Source organism: Eubalaena glacialis, chromosome 7, assembly GCF_028564815.1.
Source record: "Eubalaena glacialis isolate mEubGla1 chromosome 7, mEubGla1.1.hap2.+ XY, whole genome shotgun sequence".
NCBI lineage: Eukaryota > Metazoa > Chordata > Mammalia > Artiodactyla > Balaenidae > Eubalaena > Eubalaena glacialis.
Window position 1 is genome coordinate 8,133,741 of NC_083722.1, and position 21,880 is coordinate 8,155,620.

Genomic DNA, 21,880 nt, shown 5'->3' on the forward strand with positions numbered 1-21,880 from the left:
GTTCTCAGGTGTTGCCGAGCCTGTGGTTTGGGACCACACTTTGAGAACTTTGACTTAGAGTCATCAATTGATGCCTGATGGAATGTGCTTCCAACCCTGCGATCTTATGGTCTTACTGTTTTTTTCAAATGGAGCATATCCAATACTTAATCATTTAAAAACGTTGTTGGAAGTGTCTTGGAATGTTTTGATAACATTCACAACCACTCAAAACAAGTTAACGCTTTATAAAAAATACTCTATTTTAGGCTAAAACTCTAACACCATTACAGAAAGATACCTCCGGGCAAAATAATGTCACACCTCCAAAAATTTCTGGAACGGAACTTCAGAGTAGTTCTGCCTTTTTAACTCCTGAAGATTCTGCCCAGAAGATAGGTATGTGATTTTCTGTCAATCTACGTAGAAAAAATTATATTTTGGGAAAAGTAGTTTGAAAAAGCAAAATGTATTTCTTTTAATATCTGTTGAAGAAAGTGGGGGGGCTTCCCTGGTGGCGCAGTGGTTGAGAATCTGCCTGCCAATGCAGGAGACACGGGTTCGAGCCCTGGTCTGGGAAGATCCCACATGCCGCGGAGCGGCTAGGCCCGTGAGCCACAATTACTGAGCCTGCGCGTCTGGAGCCTGTGCTCCGCAACAAGAGGGGCCGCAATAGTGAGAGGCCCGCGCACCGCGTTGAAGAGTGGCCCCCGCCCGCCGCGACTAGAGGAAGCCCTCGCACAGAAACGAAGACCCGACACAGCCAAAATTAATTAATTAATTAATTAATATTTAAAAAAAAAAAGAAAGTGTGAAAGTATGATTGATCTTCTCTTTTATGCCCTCATTAACAAAAGACAGAGGACATTGTTTTAATTCTGTTTTAACGTTTGAGATCAGCTTGTGCATAAGAATTGCTGGTATTCTTCCTCTTTAAAAATAGCAGGAAGCTCAAATGATGATTTATTGCAGGGGTTGGTAAACTTTTTCTGTAGAGGACCAGAGTAATTACTTTTTGCTTTGTGGCCCCTAGAGTTTCTGTTGCATCTATTCAGCTCTGCATTTGTAGCTCCAAATGAGCCACAGACAAGTTGTAAACCAATGGGCATGGCTGTGTTTCCATAAAACTTTATTTATAAAACCAGGTGGCAGACTGGATTTGGCCTGAGGGGCCAGAGTGTGCCACGCCTTGACCTGTAAGGTTTACCTCAGCCCCCACTGTATTTTATTAAAACAATTCACATCTTTTAAATTGGTAAGAGTAGGGATTTCGTTTTCTTCACCTCTGTCATTTCAGAGCATAGCACATTGGCAGGCACATAATGGCATTAGCAAGCACACGACTGCCAGCCTCTTAGTTTGGCTGCCACTGGAAGAAAAGAAGTAGGGAAAGGAAAATAGGAGAGAGGGAAATATAGCAGGAGAGAGGAAGAGGAGTAAGGGAATGCGTCTAAGAGAGGAAAGAGAAGGACCACGTTGAGGTGGTAGAATCCTTACTGTGTATTTGGGGCCAGATGGGCAGCTACTAAAGGTGCTGACCTAGTAGGTAACTGGCTATTCATTTTATCTACAGACCTGTAACCCCTAATACCCATGCATGCCCTGCAAGATACAAAGTGGTTTTTGGTTTGGGTTTGTTTTTTTTTTTTTTTTAAGAACTGTGTCCCTTTTGCGGGAGGTAGGGCAGGGGATGTTGAAATTTAATTTATAGACTGATAGTGAAATGTTATTGCCTCAATTGCCTCTCAATGTGTTTATTCCCTTAAAACTATTCATTCTCTCTAATACTCAGAACTTCAAAGTCCCCACCCACTGAGCGATCTCTCTTCCTTGGAGCCCTCAGATGTTGAAGAAAATGTATCTGAGGTATTGTACTATTTAATTGTTGGTTACTCATCTGGTTTTCCAGAATTAATATTATATTTGCTTAATGTACTAGCTTATTCCTTCTTAAGGGCTAATGTAGCACCATGTGTTTCTTATTTTGACATGAATACATGTATTTGTGGCCTTTTTTTTTTTTTTTAAGACTGTGACCCAAGAGTCATTGATGAAAAGTACTAACTTCAAACATAAACTGCAAAACTTGGAAGACAGAGGTGAGAGAATTCTAAATTTTTTTTGCAGAATGAATAAAGCAAAAGTAATCTGATTTTGGCAGACTGGGCTGTTATTCAAATTGAGGCAGATACGGTCACTATACAGAGTGACAATTGCCAGGCCTTGGAGAGGGCAGTGTCATCTGCTTACCAGCTCCAAGTGTGCCTGAAGGTCAAGGGGAGGAGCAGAGGTTGTCACTCAGGAACAAGCACGTCTGTGTCAAGAAGCATATGGCCTGGGACCCAGGTCCCATCAACCAGCATGCCTCCTCTCCCACCCCACGGAAGGCAGTCCCCCACTATTATAGTGTTGTCGCTTTCTCCCTTTAGATCTGTTAGTGTTTGCTTAAAATGTTTAGGTGCTGTGATATTGGGTGCATATATATTTACAGTTGTTATGTTCTCTTGATGGAGTGACCCCTTTATCATTATGTAATGAACTTCTTTGTCTCTTGTTAAATTTTTTGACTTTAAAGTCTGTTTTGACTGATATAAGCATAGCTATTCCTGCTTTCTTTTGATTTCCACTTGCATGGAATATCTTTTTCCGTTCTTTAACTTTGAGCCTATGTGCGTCCTTAAAGCTGAGTTGAGTCTCCAGTAGGCAGCATATAGTTGGGTCATATTTTATCCATTTAGCCACTCTGTGCCATTTGATTGGAGAATTTAATCCATTTACATTTCTTTTCTTTTTTTAAAATTAATTTTTATTGGAGTATGGTTGCTTTATAATGTTGTGTTAACTTCCACTCTCCATTTACATTTAAAGTAATCATTGATTTGTAAGGGCTTACTGATGACTTTGTATTAATTGTTTTCTGGCTGTTTTGTAGTTTCTTTTAATTTCTTCCTCTCTTGCTGTTTTCTTTTGTGGTTGATGATTTTCTATAGTGCTATGCCTTGATTCCCTTTTCTTTATTTTTTATGTATCTACTATAGATTTCTGCTTTGTGGTTACCGTGAGGCTTACATAAAACATTTTTGAGATATAGTTTAAGCTGATAACTTCTATTGCATACAAAACTCTACCGTTTTTCTCTCCCCACCCACATTTTATGTTTTAGATGTTATAATTTATCTCTTTTTGTATTGTATATCTATTAGAAATTATATCTATAATTATTGTAAATATTTTCACCTTTTGACCTTTACTCTAGAGTTCATTAACACACCACTGTATTACAATATTACAGTATTCCAAATTTGAATATATACTTTACCAGTGTGTTTTATATTTTTTAATATATTTTCATGTTACTAATTAGCGTTTTTTCATTTCTTTTGACAAACTGCTTTCCACACTATTTGTAAGGCAGATCTAGTGGTGATGACTCCCTAAGCTTTTGTTTTTCTGGGGAAGTTTTAATCTTTCCTTCATTTATGAAGGACAACTTTGCCAGGTAAAGTATTGTTGGTTGGCAGTTTTTTCTTTCAGCACTTTATATGTATACATTATCCCACTCTTTTTTGACCTGTAAGGTTTCTGCAGAGAAATCTGCTAATAGCGTTACGGGTGTCCCCTTATATGTGAGAATTTTTTTTCTTTTGCTCCTTTTAAAATTCTCTCTGTGTGTTTGATTTTACACAGTTTTGTTATAATGTGTCTTGCAAAAGATCTTTGTGGGTGAATCTTTTGGGTGTTTGAGAGCTTCATGAACTTGGATGTCCAAATTTCTCCCCAGATTTTGGAAGTTTTCAGCCATTATTATTATTTTTAAAAATTAATTAATTAATTTTTGGCTGCGTTGGGTCTTCATTGCTGCATGCGGGCTTTCTCTAGTTGCAGCGAGCGGGGGCTGCTCTTCGTTGCCGTGCACGGGCTTCTCATTGCGGTGGCTTCTCTTGTTGTGGAGCACGGACTCTAGGTGCGTGGGCTTCAGTAGTTGTGGCACGTGGGCTCAGTAGTTGTGGCGCACGGGCTTAGTTGCGCCGCGGCATGTGGGATCTTCCCGGACCAGGGCTCGAAACTGTGTCCCCTGCATTGGCAGGCGGTTTCTTAACCACTGCGCCACAAGGGAAGTCCCTATTATATATTTTTTTAATTTTTTATTTTATATTGGAGTATAACCGATTAACAATGTTGTGATAATTTCAGGTGCACAGCAAAGCAACTCAGCCATACGTATACATGCATCCATTCTCCCCCATCAGCCATTATTTTTTAAAATAGCTTTCTGCCCCTTCTCCCTCTTTTATCCTTCTGGGACTCCAATAATGTGTAGATTGTTTCCATTTTTTTAAATTGGGATATCATTGACATGTAGCATGGTGATTTCAGGTAGCATATTAATTTCAGGTGTATAACATAATGATTTGATATCTGTACATATTGTAAAATGATCACAACAATAAGTCGAGTTAACATCTATCCCCACAGGTAGTTACATTTTTTTTTCTTGTGATGATAGCTTTTAAGATCTACTCTCTTAGAAACTTTCAAATACACAATAAAGTATTAACTATAGTCACCATCCTGTCTGTACATTACATCCCCAGGACTTATTTTGTAATTGGAACTTTGTACCTTTTCACCCCCTCACCCACCTCTGGCAACCACCAATCTGTTCTCTGTACCTATGAGTTTGGTTTTGTTTTTTGTTTTCCTTTTCAATTCCTCATGTAAGTGAGGTCATACAGTATTTGTCTTTCTGTCTGACTTATTTCACTTAGCATTTTGCCCTCAAGGTCCATCCGTGTTGACACAAATGGCAAGATTTTATTCTTTTTTATGACTGAATAATATCCTGTTGTATATGTATACCACATTTTCTTTATTCATCCATCATTGGACACTTATATTGCTTCCATGTCTTGGCTACTATAAATAATACTGCAGTGAACATGGTGGGTACATATATATTTTCAAGTTAGTGTTTTCATTTTCTTCTGTTAAATACAAAGAAGTGGAATTGCTAGATTATATGGTAGTTTCATTTTTAATTTTTGGAAGAACCTCCATACTGTTTTCCATAGTAGCTGCACCAATTTACATTCCAACTAACCGTGCGCAAGGGTTCTCTGTTCTCCACATTTTCACCAACACTTGTTATCTCTTGTCTTTTTGATAATAGGAATTCTAATAGGTGTGAGTTTATCTCATTGTGGTTTTGGTTTGCTCCAGTCATTGGTGATGTTGAACATCTTTTCATGTACCTGTTGGCTGTCTGGATGTCTTTGGGAAAATGTCTATTCAGATTCTCTACTCTCATTTTAATCAATTATTTGTTTTTTTGGCTATTGAATTATGTGAGTTCTTTATATATTTTGGATATTAACCCCTTGTCAGATGTACAATTTGCAAATATTTTCTTCCCTTTTGTAGTTTGATTTTTCATTTTGTTGATGGTTTTCTTTTCTGTACAGAAGCTTTTTAGTTTGATGTAGTCCCACTTGTTTATTTTCGTTTTTGTTGCCTTTGCTTTTGGTGTCAAATCCAAAAAATGATCATCAAGATGGATGTCAAGGAACTTACAGCCTGTATTTTCTTCTAGGAATTTTATGATTTCAAGTCTTACATATAAGTCTTTAATCAATTTTGAGTTAACTTTTGTGTATGGTGTAAGATTGTGGTCCAGTTTCATTCTTTTACATGTGCCTGTCATGTTTTCCTAACACCATCTATTGAAGAGACTTTTTATTTTTTCCATTGTATACTCTTTGCTTCTTTGTTGTAAATTAATTTGATTGTATATGCCTGGGTTTATTTCTTGGCTCTCTATTCTATTCCATTGATTTATGGGTCTCTTTTTTATGCCAGTACCCTACTGTTTTATTACATCTTTGTAATGTAGTTTGACATCAGGAAACATGATGCCTCCAGCTTTGTTCTTCTTTCTCAAGATTGCTTTGGCTATTCGAGGTCTTTTGTTGTTCCGTACAAATTTTAGGATTGTTTGTTCTGTTTCTGTGAATTGTTTCTATTAATGGTATAGTTTGTTTGTATTAGTGCTATCGCATAGTTCATATAGGCTTTCTTACTCTCTCTTATTCTTTTTCCTTTGTTCTCCTCTGACTGGATAATTTGGGTAAATGATCTGTCTTTGACATAGATTCTTCTTCTTCTGGATCAGGTCTGCTGTTGATGTTCTCTATTATTGCATTTTTCATTTCACTTTTGTATTCTTTCGCTCCAGAGTTTCTGTTTGGTTCTTTTTTTATTATTTCTATTTCTCTATTAAACTTTTCATTTTGTTTGCTTATTGTTTGCCTGATTTTATTGAATTGTCTTTGTGTGTTCTTGTAGCTAACTGAGCTTCCTGAAAGCAACTACTTTGCAGTCTTTTTTAGGCAAATTGCAGAGCTCCGTTTTCTGTGGCAGTCCGTGACTATATAATTATTGCGGTTTTTTGGAGGTGTCATGTTTCCTTGAGTTCTCACGTTCCTTGAAGTTTTGTGTTGCTGTCTTCATATTTGAAGAAGCAGTCACCTCCTTTAGTCTTTGCTGACTGGCTTCAGGAGAGAAATACCTTCTGTCTACTAGGGATTCTGAAGCCTTCTCAGACCTTTCCTATGGCTATGCCTGCTCCACACTTCTCTCTCTCTGGGGGACCTCTGCAGATCGCGCTTTCTCTGGACTCTGCATGGCCAGGCCAGGTGCTCACAGCCTCCTGCTGCTTTCCCTAGGGCAGTGGTGGATGTTCAAGCTTGTGTGCTTAATCCCCATCCTGCTAAGTAGGGCTGGCTATCTACAAACGTTCACAGTCATTGCCCCTGGGGGGGGGTGTGCAAAGTGAGCCAACCACAGGGTGGGGCTGTGTATGGGTGAGGCATATGGATTGGTTGCGCTGTCCATGGTCCAGTTGCGGGGGAGGGGATCTGTAGGTGAAGCATCCCCAGCAGCTCATGAGTAGGCTTCCTAATGGAGTCTCTGAAACAGTTAGTAGGATCTGCATCCCTTTGATGCTCCCTGAGAACCCTGGATTCTGTTCTCCCAGCCACTCCCCACCCCCAAGCCATGTAGTGTACCTCAGTATCCTGGATGGGGCAAGCAAGAAACGGTCTTGTTTGGCAGAGTCCCTCACAGCTGGGGAAACTGAGCGCTCCCTCAAACCCTCTCACCTTCCCCAGTGGAGAGATCATGAGCTAAGAGGGTCTCTCTTGGCCCTGAGCTGTGCTGCCTTGAGCAAGTGGTGATGTGGCTCAAGCAAAAGTGTCCTTGTTACCCTCTTCAATGCATCCAATCTTGGATTTTTTTCTTCCTCAGACAGTGTGCTAGATCTTCCCCACTGGACTCTCAGACTTCCACAAAGGCCACTCTGTCAGTAGGTGATTTTCAAAATCGGTGTCCTTTGGGGGAAAACAGTAGAAAACTCCTATTCTGCTATTTTGCTCATAAACTGTTGTTTTAATGTTTACCCTGGAACTTTGGAAATGCCGTGCTCCCAGAACTGCAAGCAAACAGGATGACTACTCATGATTTTGCATTTTGCCCTCATGTACCTTCTTGGAGAGGCCTCCAGAATTGGGAAGGAGTCAGGAGGACAGCTTCTTTGTTCCAATGGTGCTATGAATGCCTAGTTTGGTGCCTGGCATATAGAGGCATTCAATAAATATTTGCCAAGGAACCAGAATAAGAAACTTAGAAAATGCTAAGAAACTTAGAAAGTCATTTAGTGATGAACCTCTGCATAATTCCATATTGAATAATCATTTATACATAGTCACAACTAAGTATTATTAATTGATTTACTGATTTTTAAAATGCATTAATCCAGGCAAAAGATATTTCAGTACTCCCCGTCAGACTGAGGAATTCAGCAATAAAGATTGTCTTCAATTTTTCATATTCTCGGCATAGTACACATTGGTAGAAAAAACAAAGGAATTGGCGCTAGGAAAATGCCTCCACAGGAAGGATATTTTGGTAAAGAAGACTATTCTCGCTCCAGTGAAGGCTGTTGGCCTTTATCATTTTAAGCCACAGGGTGTCACCTCAGAGTAAGATTTTTTTAAATGCCTTAACTTAGGAGAACTTGGCTATTAATCATAGGGTTGATTCTGTGTAGCACTAAAAACCGTTTTATCAGAAGTATGAGTAAATAAATGTAATATGGACACCAAATTATTCTCTACAGCCTGTGCCCAAAATAAGTTCAGAAGCTCCTCAGATGGCAGAAGTCTTCAATTTTCATGGCAATGAAGACAGCTGTGTTCAAAAGCAAGAGTACACTCCTTCTACCAGCCACCAACAAACGAGTTAGCATTCATTTGAGATCACTCTAGTTTCAGCCACAGTGTGTTTACTGCTTGTGTTCATTTTTGAAGTGCTGTGTGTACATAGTTTTAACCCCTTTATGAGAATGTCAAAAAGTCCTGGTTAAAAGAGGCATGCAGTTACCATGGAAACAAAGCTGAGCCAACTGCATCACTTAGGACCTGCATCCTTTAACAAGTGCACTGATTTCCCTAGGGGTCCCTGTTCTCTCTGGAGAGCCATTCCTTTGTTTCAGGCGAAGTACTTAACAAGATTGCCTCTTCAAAAAGGGTTTTCTATGCCAAATTATTTCCATGTCCTGGAAGTGGTCCATCTGGATGATGACTGTTTAGTAGGTTCACAAATTCCAAGCAGCTCATTCAGGGGGCAACCAGCTTATTTACACAGTGTTACTGGATTCGTCTCTCCATTGAAGGTAAATATTGTCTGTGCCAGCAGATGCCCTGCTTTTCCACGGGTGGTGCATTAGCATGATAAGTCGAAATTCAAGGCCATGCTTTGAGCTGTTACTACAAATATGTTGTCAGAAGAGAAAAAAAAAAAAAAAAATCCAGAGGGACAGAACAGGCAGCAAGGAAAGAAATGTAAAGAAACGTAGTAGTTGTTCATTGGTGCCTAATTGGGGCTGGCTGGAATCCTTTCTAAGTGGTTTCTTTGGGCCCTGACTGGGATATGGACACCATGTGAGATTCAAGCATGAGCTCTATTTGTTTTGAGGCTGGAAGAGGACAGTGCTGTGTCTGGATTCTTTCTTTGATTTTAAAAAATCATTTAGCCTTGAAACAGTGCAACTCCCTAGAAAATATCCACCCATACTTTTCAAACAAATGAACACAATCTAAGAGCAGTGAGAAGAGATAGTGGCACCTCTCAAAGCTGAGAGTTTTTCTTATGCTTTTCATTTTATTTTATTTTATTTTATTAGAGAGGCTGGTTGTGGGCTCTTTCTTATCCAAGTGAGAATGTGACCTCTAACGAAGTTTTCAGTTTATGAAACTTCTATTATAGCAAAGCAACTAAGGTGTCCCATGAAGGTCATCATTCATATATGATCATTTTATCTATATGTCTGATATTATTAATTTAGTTCTTTCTGCATTTGGTCATCCTTTTCTCTCAATTAGATATTTATTAATTCTCTTGTTTTACCTCTTGTTTTGCTATTTCCTTTTCGTTTCTTTAATAGAAAATAATCCAAGTTGACATTTAAACCTAAGTTGTTCATTTTTCTTAAAAATGTATCTTCTATTTTACCACAGGGCATGAACTATTTTAACATTGACTATTCTCTGTTTTGCATAATTTTAATAGCAAAATTCTTTTTCTTTTCCTTCTGTCACTTTGATGTTTATGACTGGTATTTCCTACTATGGTGCTATTTCTAAAAATTAGTATTCTACAGTTCCTCCCAAAAGGTAGTTTTAGCAGATCTTAAAATGCTAAATTTTATTAATTTCAGTTTGTTATTTATGTAGTAGGTATTTGGGTCTCTAAGGTTTTTGATATTCCTGTATCTCTACCCTCACTGCTAGTATAAGATAATTAGAATACATTCTTGTTTTACTAAGATCCTTTTTTAGAATATAAGATATATCTTATTTTGTAGAATCTTGGATATTCTGCAGCATTTACTCACTTATTCGTTCTTTCATTCAGTGAATGTCTACTGATACCTACTATGCACCAGCCACTTTCCTATGTGTTAGATATTCTAGTGAACAAAACAGACAACATACCTGCCCTCACTGGACCTTACCTTCTAGTGGGGGAGACATAATACACAAGAAAAGTGAAATATGTAGTATATTTTATTGTGATAGAGGCTAAGTAAAAATTAAGCAGGGAAGGATTTAAGAGCTGGGGGGTTGGGTTGAAATTTTAGTTTGGATGGCCAGGGGAAACCTTAGTGTAGTTATGGGGGTGTGGGGGGAGGCTGCAAGTCAGAAGAGCAGCAGGTGCAAAGGCCCTGAGGTGAGAGTGGCCCAGGGTCTGAGGAGCTGGAAGGAGACCAGGGTAGAGCAGTGGAATGCAGAAGGGGAAACTTGCCTCTTTGCTTTCCCACCATTTTGCCCAGCTCCCTGCACATAGTAACACTCAAATATTCATTGAGCAAATTCATGAAATTAAATTCCAGAACTTTCAGGGGGAAAATCTATAGTGACTAGCTAGATGTGGGAGGAGAGAGGGAAGAGCAGATGTCTTCCCAGTTAAGTGTGTGTGGCGGGGCTGAGTGTATGGTGGGGAAGAAAGAGCAGCTGGGGTGGAGAGGAATGGAAAAGAGTGGGTTTTGAGTGGAGATGTTGGGTAAGCAGTTGGGAACACAGGTTTGCTGCTTGAGAGAGCTCGGGCAAGAGAGGGATTTGGGGGATGACAGTTGAAGGGATGGGACTGATGAGCTCCTCCCGGGAGCTGGCCTTGGACAGTCACGGTGTGGGGATGCAGAGAGGTATGGATGCTTTCTGTAGGCAGAGCCTCAGGCCTTGATGGTGGGAGAGAAGAGGGTGGTAAAAAGCAGGGGTCGGGCCTGGTGCTAGTGCACTATTGACAGCGACAAGATGCCACTGATAAGACAGAGGGCCCGGATGGGGTGAGGACATGTTTGGGGTGAACTGAACATCAAAATAAAAGATATTGTACTTTTTATTTCCCTACCCCTATCTTTCCCCTCCCTGCCTCCCTCTCCCCACTGGTAACCACTAGTTTCTTCTCCATATCTGTGAGTCTGTAAGAGGTACAAACTATGAGGTATAAAATAAGCTACGAGGATATATTGTACAACATGGGGAATATAGCCAATATTTTATAATAACTATAAATGGAGTATAACCTTTAAAACTTGTGAATCATTGTATTGTACACCTGTAGCTTATCTCACATTGTACAGCAGCTATACTTCAATTTTTTTTAAAAAGAAAATGTTTAGTAAATGCTGAACTGAAAACAGAATCTATTTAAATCTCATCAGCAGAGGCTCTCAGTCACTTGAGCTAGCGAGGACCCAAGATGAGCTCCTTTATGAGGCAGCTCTCAGTTCGGTGCTGAAGCTCCTGTGTCACCAGCAGGTGGCGCCCTCCGCGGGGTGATCCGATGCGCTTCCAGGGGCCAGTCTGCCTGGAAACCTCGCCACCTTGCTCTTTAGCCCAGAGCCCTGGAAGTGGTTTTTTTTTTTTTTTTTTTTAAAGCAACCATCTGCCTTTTTTTTTTTTTTTTTAAATTAATTAATTAATTTTTATTTTTGGCTGTGTTGGGTCTTAGTTTCTGTGCGAGGGCTTTCTCTAGTTGCGGCGAGCGGGGGCCACTCTTCATCGCGGTGCGCGGGCCTCTCACTGTCGCGGCCTCTCTAGTTGCGGAGCACAGGCTCCAGACGCGCAGGCTCGGTAGTTGTGGCTCACGGGCCCAGTTGCTCCGCGGCATGTGGGATCTTCCCAGACCAGGGCTCGAACCCGTGTCCCCTGCATTGGCAGGCAGATTCTCAACCACTGCGCCGCCAGGGAAGCCCCTGGAAGTGGTTTTGATGCGAACCATTACAGCTTTTCGTTTGATGCAGCCTGTATCCTGCTCAGGGGAGTGTTCCTGAATGTTACTGAGCTCATCAAAGGGATGCACGTTCCCGTGGGTCCTCTTTCAGGCACCAGTAGACTTAGTGCTTTGATACTTGTGTTGTTCTTAGTCAACATGTCACATGATAAGCAATTTGTAACAAGTAGGGAATGAGTCTGGCTTGCTGCTCATCAAGGCTAGATACCAGCGAAAAGAGAGCAAGATAAATTTAGGACCCAAGAAACGTGTGTGTGGTTATCAGCGAACTGCGCTTGTCTTCAGACAGAGCAGATGGTCATTTCGCCAAGTGGAAACAGTCGCGATTGGAAGAAGGCAATGCTCCAGGATGCCTTTCCTCAGTGGCAGAAGAAACAGACTTGGCAGGTAACATGTGCGCCCAGCCAGCCGGTCAAGCAAGAATGTGGCAAATGTGTAAGCACTGAATGTCCCAACGGGAATTACAAGGCAGTTTCAGTTTTAAGATCATAGTAGCTGCAGGACCCTAAAAACTAAGCACTTTGTCCTTTCAGAGACAAGTGCATTGCTGCACAAATGGTAGCTAAAAGCAAGCACTATCTCCTCCTGGCAATTTGATTTCTGCCTCTTAACTCTTTGTGGCAATTTTCAGGGCCTAGGTGTTCTTAAATTTACAGGTCTCTGCTTTAGGTGATGATTATTAGCTAAATTTTTGAGTTAGAAATATCCACTCTGTACAAATGAAGGAGACTGATCTGAAAAGGCTGCATATGTGGCGTTGGCCTTCTGGATGAGTGACACTATGATACTTTGAAACAAAAGGCTCCAAGAAGGCAAATTTGGAAGCCCTGAGGTACTCGAGGGCGGTGGTTAAGAGCCAGGCAGCCTGGGTTCCAATCCTGGAGCTGTCAGTGTGAGCTTGCACCAGTTATGTGATATCTGTGTTAAAAGTGGGCATTAACAGTGCCTATCTCACTTGGATTTTGTGAGAATTAAATGAGTTGATACATACAAATCCCTTAGAACAGTGCCAGACCCCTCATGAGCCCTCGTAAAACACCTTGGCACCCAGAAGCTGTTATGCCAGCATTGCCCCTAGAAATGCCCTACCCATCACATCCTCCGAAAAGCCTCTTACAACACCTCAACCTGCTTCTTAGACGTACTATCAGTTGCTCTGATTTAAAGTGCTGGGAAAGTTTGGATGAAATGAGCACTTGCCAGAGAGTGAGTTTTAGTGGGAAGCAGCATGAAGCATCCGCCGAGGACTCTTGGCTCAAGCTGGCCTGGTGGGTCACGGCCAGAGTCAGCCCTGCTGCGGTCACAGCCAGGCAGCCAGTGGGGCTTCTGTGGATCGCATCTGTGCTTCCAAATGACTGTCCACGCTCTGGGCAGCGGGTGGACTGAGCACACCTATTTTGAGCCCTTTGTTAGTTTTATTTAATGTTCTATTCTTCTTGTTCAGAAGGCATTTCTACTTCATCCTTAAAAGTTATTCCAGAGAACTTGAAAGGTTCTGCGATGATCACCACCTTTGAAAACTTCACTAGAGAACTGAAAAGAAAATACGAGGTAATGGTCCACTAAAAATGAAAAGCTAGCTCGTTATGTGTTTAAAGTAACAGGTTCATATTCATTAATACCATTGTTATCCTTCCTGTGTGAAGGTGTCCCTGAGTCTCTGGGGAGGTAGGTTTGTTTTAGCTGTGGTCACTGAATTTAGTGCCTTTGTGAATTGTGGTTTATATTTATAAGACAGCTATTCCATGTCCATTTGCTACCATGGGACGAGATGGACCTATATGGAAAGGTTTGGTTTTGTTGATCGCATTCTCAGAAAACTGGACAACCAGGAAGCAGTGATTTGGTCACAGTGATAGACAAGGAAGAGAAGGCAGGGGGACCATGTGGACGAGAGAGGTGTCTGGGACAAAGAAGGAGGTGACCGTGGGCAGGTGGTCAGCTGAGTGGTGGCCAATTGAGACACACCGCACATACAGGCTGTCACAAAACCTTGCCTGCAAGGTGAACTTTGAAACCACTTCCATCCCCTCCATTTTGTCCTACTATTTATAAATCCCTACTGAGTTATTTATTAGCACATTTGAGAAAAGTATCTTACCCTAACATAGATTCATTGAACTAACTTGGAAGATCTCCAATCTTATTTTCTGCAATACCAGTGTAAGCTAATTTATCATGGAAATTTGTTCATGATATTCAATATGTGTATTAATAGCATGAATATAAGTTTTACTATTTTTGGCTTATTGTCCTTTATGGGTATCAAACCTGAGGTAACACACGAAGTGTGTGGCATGGTGTCTTATTACAGTTCTTTAGTGATAATGTTTGCTGTGAATATTATGTGCAGGCAACATCTTTTTAATACAAAGCCCACACCCGATTTGGGTAGTTATGTTTAACCCAACCGTGCTCATTTTGTTATTGTTATGGTTTAGCTTAGGTACAGAAGGAGCCCACTTTATTCAGAAACTGCAAAGCAAGCACCAGATTGCCTAATAAAACTTTTAAACCAGATACATCTGTGCAGGTAAGTGTTGGGTTCAAAACAAATTTATGGACTTGGGATCCCTCACAAACAACATTTCCAAGGGGAAAGAAGAGAAAGGAGACGTGTATTTTTTTTTAAATAAATTTATTTTATTTATTTATTTATTATTATTATTTTTTTTTGGCTGTGTTGGGTCTTCGTTTCTATACGAGGGCCTTCTCTAGTTGCGGCGAGCAGGGGGCCACTCTTCATCGCGGTGCGCGGGCCTCTCACTATCGCAGCCTCTCTAGTTGCGGAGCACAGGCTCCAGACACGCAGGCTCAGTAGTTGTGGCTCACGGGCCTAGTTGCTCCGCAGCATGTGGGATCTTCCTGGACCAGGGCTCGAACCCGTGTCCCCTGCATTGGCAGGCAGATTCTCAACCACTGTGCCACCAGGGAAGCCCAGGAGTTGTGTATTTTTAAGACAAGAACCGTCTAGAGAAAAATATGAAGTATCTTTGCAGTAAGATTAAGAAGGTCTTGTGTCAGGTCCAGGCGGTCCCAGTGAAATTCGTTGCTTTTGTTTTTGTCAGACTGAATAAACTAGAAAAGTTTCACACTTTCGTTCTTCAAGAGCTGAGCAATCTTGAGGAGGATATTGGGGGTCTGCAGCGCCTTGAAGAGGATGTTCTGGTAAGTTCTTTTTGTTTGGAACATTCTCTGTGACTTAAGAGGATCTGTTCCCGGGTGGAGTGACTGTCAACCACTTCAACCAACCAACCTTTTGTTCAATTTTAGGAATTTTGGGGGAAACAGTCTGATGATCTGAGATCGTTCTGTGAACTGCAGCTGCTGAGGTATTTATTTATTTATTTTTTAACAAGCATTCTTTCTAGAAGTATCTTAGTGGAAGTATGAGGTATTTAGCTAGAGCATGAGCGGTCGATGTTGGTAAAAGCTTACATAAGTAGCTAATTAGCCGCGTCTTTTCTAACCAGCCACTTCCGGGGCACTCTCTGGGCACAGGGCGTGGCTTGGAATATCACTCAGGATCATCCGAATTTCAGTGTTTTTTGATACAAAGTGTTTTCTTTTTAAGCAATATTTTAAAAAATTAAAATAGATTTTAAGAAAAATATAGAGGTTTCTGTGTGAACAGTTGATTTTCATTTAAACTGAATTGTGTTCTTGAAAGAATATATTCTATACACCTTATGTATATGTAAATATTTTAAACATATATATATTTTAAAACAACACATGGGTTTATCTTGCTGCACGTTCCTTTCACTGTGATTAGTCAGTTATATTCTGAGGCTGCTGCTTCTATCCATTTGGACCATTGCTCCTCTTTCTAGAGTGTAGGGAGTCGGGGAATGGAGAGTGGAGCCCTTCACTCCACTGCCTGTGCCCTGGGAGAAATTCTAGTGTTTTCTTCCTGCTTGAATCAGAAGGGATCCCTATATAAAGTTATAATGGCTAAGGCTTTCTCTACCAGTTGAGCATCAGCTTTCATCACAGAAATGTAAGTCACGTGGTTTTCAAAAGGCTATTATTCTTTTTTTCCTTTTAAAATATTTATTTATTTATTTATTTATTTATGGCCTCCCCGTGCAGCATGTGGTTCCCTGACCAGGGATCGAACCATCGCCCCCTGCGTTGGAAGCTCAGAGTCTTAACCACTGGTCCGCCAGGGAAGTCCCCAAAAGGATATAATTCTGATCACATCGTGTTTTTCAAACCAGAACAACAAAAACTGTCAAAATTTGAGTTATCCATTCTACTGTTTACTCCAGTTAACATAATGAATAATAATGACAGCATAGTCTATAGATTTTCAAAGTGCTTTCATACACACATCGTCTTCCATGTACCATTATACATGATGAAAGTGGATATCCATTTAAAATCTCTTCACTGAATGCCCGTGGTTGGTTATGAATGGTTCTCAAACTGGTTGGAATAAGACCTCCTAACACTTTTAAAATTTATTGAGGATCCCCAGAGAGCTTTTGCTTTGTGGGTTATATCTGTGAATATTTTCCACATTAAAAATTGAGACTGAGTTTTTTAATGTATTTATTTAAAAATAACAGTAATAAATCATTACATACTGATTTAAATAACAGATTTTTATGAAAGATAATCAGACTTTTCAAAACAAGAAATTTGAGAAGAGTAGCATTGTTTTATGTTTTTGCAAATCTCTTTCATGTCTGGCTTAATAGAAGACTTTATATCTGCTTCTGGATTCAATCCGTTGTGACACCACACAACACATGGCCTCTAGAAAACTCCACTGTACATTTGTGAGAGAGGAAGAATGAAGAAAGCAGATAATGTCTTAGTACTAGTAACATTATTACCAAAATAGTTTTGACCTCACAGAACCTTTGGAAACATAGTCTCCTTAGGGGTCCCAAAGGTTCACACTAGAACTTTGACATCTTTGAGAAACTGAAAGTTCTTGGATCATAGTAGTATAAGGGGGACAGTTACTTGAAATGAAGCTGGGAGCATGACCGACTCTCTGTGACCATGTTTGTTTGTTTATTTATTTATTTATGGCCGCGTTGGGTCTTTGTTGCTGCACGCGGGCTTTCTCTAGTTGCAGCGAGGGGGAGCTACCCTTTGTTGCGGTGCGCGGGCTTCTCATTGCGGTGGCTTCTCTTGTTGCGGAGCACAGGCTCTAGGCACGCAGACTTCAGTAGTTGTGGCTCGCGGGCTCTAGAGCGCAGGCTCAGTAGTTGTGGCGCACGGGCTTCGTTGCTCCGCGGCATGTGGGATCCTCCTGGACCAGGGCTCGAACCCATGTCCCCTGCCTTGGCAGGCGGAGTCTTAACCACTGGGCCACCAGGGAAGCCCTCTGTGACCATGCTGAGTAGTTTGAATTTTATGCTAAGGGTGAAGGAAAATATGGATGGGTTTGAGCAAAGGCATTGGGTGTGATGGTGATATAATCTGATTTATATTTTAAGAAAATCTTTCTAGCTGCTATGTTGAAAATTGATTGGAAGAGGGAAGAGTAGAGGAGGAAAGCTTGACTGGAGGCCTTTGGAGAGGGTGAGAAATGGAGAGATTCCAGATACGTTTGGGAGCTGGAATTCGTAAATTACTGACAGATGGAAGCAGTAGGTAAAGGAAGGAGAGTTAGGGATATGCCTCCTAGGTTGCTGTCTTCTAGCAATTGGATGGTGCTGCCACTTAGAGAGAGAAGGAAGACTGGAGAGGGAAGTGTGGCTGGAGCAGAACCTAGAGTTCATTTGTTAACATTTTAACTTTCAGTTGTCCACACACCTCCAAGTTTTGATGAGAACCTGGAAAAATGGACAATTTTCCAGAAAAATACAATTTAATAAAACAGACTTCTAAACAGATGTGAAAACATGGGCAAATATTCATAGAAGAAATAAAGTTGTTAAAGAACTTCCCTACAAATATGTGTATGGTCCAGATTGCATCACAGAGGAATTCTACCGGTCCTTTAAAGAGGGATAGCTTTAGTGTTGTTGAAACTATTCTAGCACATAGGAGAATAAAAATTCTCAATTTTTTTAAATGAATCTTGCATTGCAATACCAAAACAAGAAAAATTGCAGAGACCCATGGAATAATCTCACTTATGATTGCGGGTGGTACCATCAGAAGTCAGTCACATTTTAGTTAAAAGAAGGAGGCAAGGAGATATTTTCTTCCAGGAAGAGGCTGAGGATTTTGGGGAATTTGTTGCCAAGAGATTGAGTTGTAGGGGCTAGAGAGGAGGAGCTCAGGAGGGTGGGGAAGGGGAGTAGGTTGGAGGAGGAGATGTACAACCAGCAGCTGGTGAGAACGGATGACAGTATGGGTGACAACGGCTGTCTTTTGGCAGTTACGAAGGCAAAGAGGGATTTGAAACCAGACAGGATTGACTCTGAGAGACTTTCAAAGGAGAGAGTTTATAGAATTGCCACTGTGATCCCTAATGCTTCCCGGATGGGCCAGTGGCTCATGGGGCTACCACTCCAAGAGCTTTCTGGCAGTGTTGTCAGGCCCACCGAGTAAATAAATATGGAATGTGTAGAGCAACTGCCACATCTTCTGTTTTTGGACACAGTCACTTTAAGGACAACCACCCTCCCACCCAGCTAGATTCTTCGAATACTATCTTGTTCATTCCTACAGCATTTAATAACGGGGCTTGTTGAGCAGATATCAACTTTGAGATTTTCTTCAAGCTAGAGGTCGGAATTAGATTCCCTAAGTAGACCATATCCAAATGCATTTTAATAAGAATGCAATTTCATTTATCTTAAAGAATTTAGTATTTCTTTTTGGAAAACGTGTGTTCCGTTTCATTTTATTTGAAAGTAAATGAAGTGGGTGATTTTCTAAAAACTCCTTCAGTGTCCAAAGTTGTGATTTGAGATTTCTGACACAGCAGTTATTCCACTTGTAGGAAATGACCTTAAAGATGAAATCGGACTGTGCAAAGACATGTAGACCAACATGTATTACAAACTACTCTAATAGGGAGATATTGGAAGGTATCTAGATGCCCAGCTAGTGTCTGGTTAAGTAGATTGATACATTCATGTGATATACCACGTTGCCATCAAAAAGAATGACTTAGATCGTATTGACTTGAAAGATGTTCAACGTGAGTAAAAAGTAAAAGCTTGTCGCAAAGCAGCTTCTATAACAAAATCCCACGTATTTTTTTTTTAAAGATTGTACCAATTTACACTTTTTTAAAATAAATTTATTTTATTTTTGGCTGCATTGGGTCTTCGTTGCTGCGCGCGGGCTTTCTCTAGTTGTGGCGAGCGGGGGCTACTCTTTGTTGTGGTGCGCGGGCTTCTCGTTGTGGTGGCTTCTCTTGTTGTGGAGCACGGGCTCTAGGCGCACAGGCTTCAGTACTTGTGGCACGTGGGCTCAGTAGTTGTGGCTCACAGGCTCTAGAGCGCAGGCTCAGTAGTTGTGGCGCACGGGCTTCGTTGCTCTGCGGTATGTGGGATCTTCCCGGACCAGGGCTCGAACCCGTGTCCCCCACATTGGCGGGCAGATTCTTAACCACTGTGCCACCAGGGAAGCCCCCCATCTGTTTTTAATGTTAGATGAGGGTGCATATGTTCGTATGTTCACTCACTCAATGAACTGTTGAGTCTTTTAGGTACCAGGTACTGTCTTCGATCCTGAGGGTAGAACAATAGGCAAGAGGTCCTCGACCTCACAGGGAGTACATTCTAGTAGGAAGGTAGAGGGTAAACAATTAAACAGATAAGAATTCATGATAGTGGTAAAGGCTAAGAAGGAAAAAAGTGTGAGGTGAGAGAATCTGATAGTACGGAAAGAGGAGAGTCAAGTCAAACCTTCCGAAGGAAGTGAAATTTGCGTTCAAACTTGATGGGTGAGATGGAGCCACTGGTGGGAGAGCGGGGCAAGAGCTCTTCGGAGGAAATGGACGGGATGTCTGAGGCCGTAAGCAGCTTGGTATGTTCTAGGAATTCAGTGAGGGCCAAACAAAAGGACTGAGGGTGTCGCGGTATAAGATGAGGTCAGGAGGCGGGTGAGTGGTGCTGGTGGTCACCTAGGGCCCTGCAGGCCACAGTAAGGACACTGGATTAGATTCTAATTGCAATGAAAGGGATAAAAGTAAAGGACTGTCCGTTCTCAGGGGCGTGTGTGTGTTGGTGTGGGGAGTCAGATCAAGGTGCCGGGGCACATGGAGCTGGAAGGGTTGCTGGTGGGTTAGATGTGGTGGGTGGGGAAACAGCAGGATTAAGGGCAACTTCCAGCTTGGGGCTTGAGCAGCGAGGTGGAAATCGGTGTCATGTAAGGAAATAGTGAAGACTAGGAAAGGTCTGGTTTTATGGGTAGGGGGAGGAGGAGGATATGGATAGATACTGAACACTTGATTTGACACATACATCTGATTTGTGACTTCAGCGTCTGGATGGAGTTGTCAGGTGGGTAACTGGATGTTCAGGACTGAAACTCACGGCAGATGGGCTTGAGCACGAGACTGGATGAGTTGACTTAGGGACCAATTATAGAGAGCAGTTGTTCCAGGACAGAATTCTCGGGCTGCTCCAGTGTGTTGAAGTTTGAGAAGGGAGAGGAAGCCAGCAGAAGAGGGCGAGAGGGCTTCCCTGGTGGCGCAGTGGTTACGAATCCACTTGTCAGTGCAGGGGACATGGGTTCAAGCCCTGGTCCGGGAAGATCCCACATGCTGCGGAGCAACGAAGCCCGTGCGCCACAGCTGCTGAGCCTGCGAGCCACAACTACTGAGCCCGTGTGCCACAACTACTGAGCCTGTGCTCTAGAGCCCACGAGCCACAACTACTGAAGCTCGTGTGCCAAGAGCCTGTGTTCCACAACAAGAGAAGCCACCGCAATGAGAAGCCCACGCACCGCAACTAGAGAAAGCCCATGCGCAGCAACGAAGACCCAACTCAGCCAAAAATAAATAAATAAAATAAATAAATTTATAAAAAAAAAAAAAGAAGAAGAGGGCGAGAAAGGATTGTCCAAGGATGGGGTGGTGGTGCAGAGGATGAGAGCGTGTGGGTACATGCATATGTAGTAAGAGGTCTAGATTCTAGAAGATATTCATCAAAATGTCATCTGTGGTTATTTCTGTGTGGTGACATTTTAGGTGACTTTACTTTCTATATAGGCTGTTCTGTATTTTTAGAATTTAGTGCAAGATATAAATTACTTTTGTGTAATAAACTCAAACAGCATAACATTTATAAAGTAAGAGTGAACTTTTTCCCCTCTCCCTAACCCTCCCTCTTCTCTATGATCCAGAGAGAACTATCTCCGTACTGTTTAGTATATGTTCTTCTAGATATTTTCTCTATGTTTATGTAAGGATATATACAAATCTCTTTATAAGTTTAATTGTGTATATTTTAAGTGACATAAATGATATACTAAATATTATGAGTATTGCTGTTCCTTTGTTCTCTCAGTAACAGAAGTAGGATTCCTTTCCAAGTCAATAGTAAGGATCTGCTAATTTTTTAAATAACTGTAAAGTATTCTAGCTTATGGGCCTACTACAACTTATACATGTGATTTCCTATTGATGAACATTCAGATTATTTTAAATTATTTCAAATAAATCTGTAGTGAATACCCTTGTACCTATATCTTGAATGACTTTCGTTATCAGGAAGACATTACTATTTTATTTGGGGGAAACAAAAATAACAAATCTCCAAATCAGAATAGTACTAAAAGAGGATATGGGTAAAAGACTAATCTGGGCTAAGAATATTAGAATTCCCAGCCCTAGTGGGGAATTGGATCAAATGCGAATTAAATGTATGTGTTATAGTTGGTCATATGTAAGAGAAATCAGACTCCAGTGGCTAAACCAAATAGGGATTTAATTTTAACCCTGTAAGCAGCAGCCCGGAGGGCTGAAACAGCAGCTTTAAGTGGTCGTTAGGGACCCAGGTTCTTCTAGCCTTCCGCTCTGCCATCCTTCGTGTGGCTTTGGGCTTCTTGGTCACAGGATGGCAGCTCTGCCTCTAAGCATGTCTTCTATACTCCAGGCAGGGAGAAGGGGATGGGTGAAGGATTTGGTAAA

At 41.3% G+C, this 21,880-nt stretch overlaps 1 protein-coding gene across 1 annotated transcript in view; it reads left to right on the forward strand.

Annotated features, from left to right (window-relative positions):
- SYCP2L (synaptonemal complex protein 2 like) overlaps positions 1-21,880 on the forward strand; it is a 70,830-nt gene that overhangs the window by 45,312 nt on the left and 3,638 nt on the right. The window contains exons 22-29 of the mRNA XM_061194826.1: positions 249-378; positions 1,772-1,845; positions 2,009-2,078; positions 12,115-12,216; positions 13,274-13,380; positions 14,271-14,362; positions 14,898-14,997; positions 15,103-15,161. Coding sequence (XP_061050809.1) covers positions 249-378; positions 1,772-1,845; positions 2,009-2,078; positions 12,115-12,216; positions 13,274-13,380; positions 14,271-14,362; positions 14,898-14,997; positions 15,103-15,161 — 734 coding nt within the window. The remainder of the gene's footprint in view (positions 1-248; positions 379-1,771; positions 1,846-2,008; positions 2,079-12,114; positions 12,217-13,273; positions 13,381-14,270; positions 14,363-14,897; positions 14,998-15,102; positions 15,162-21,880) is intronic.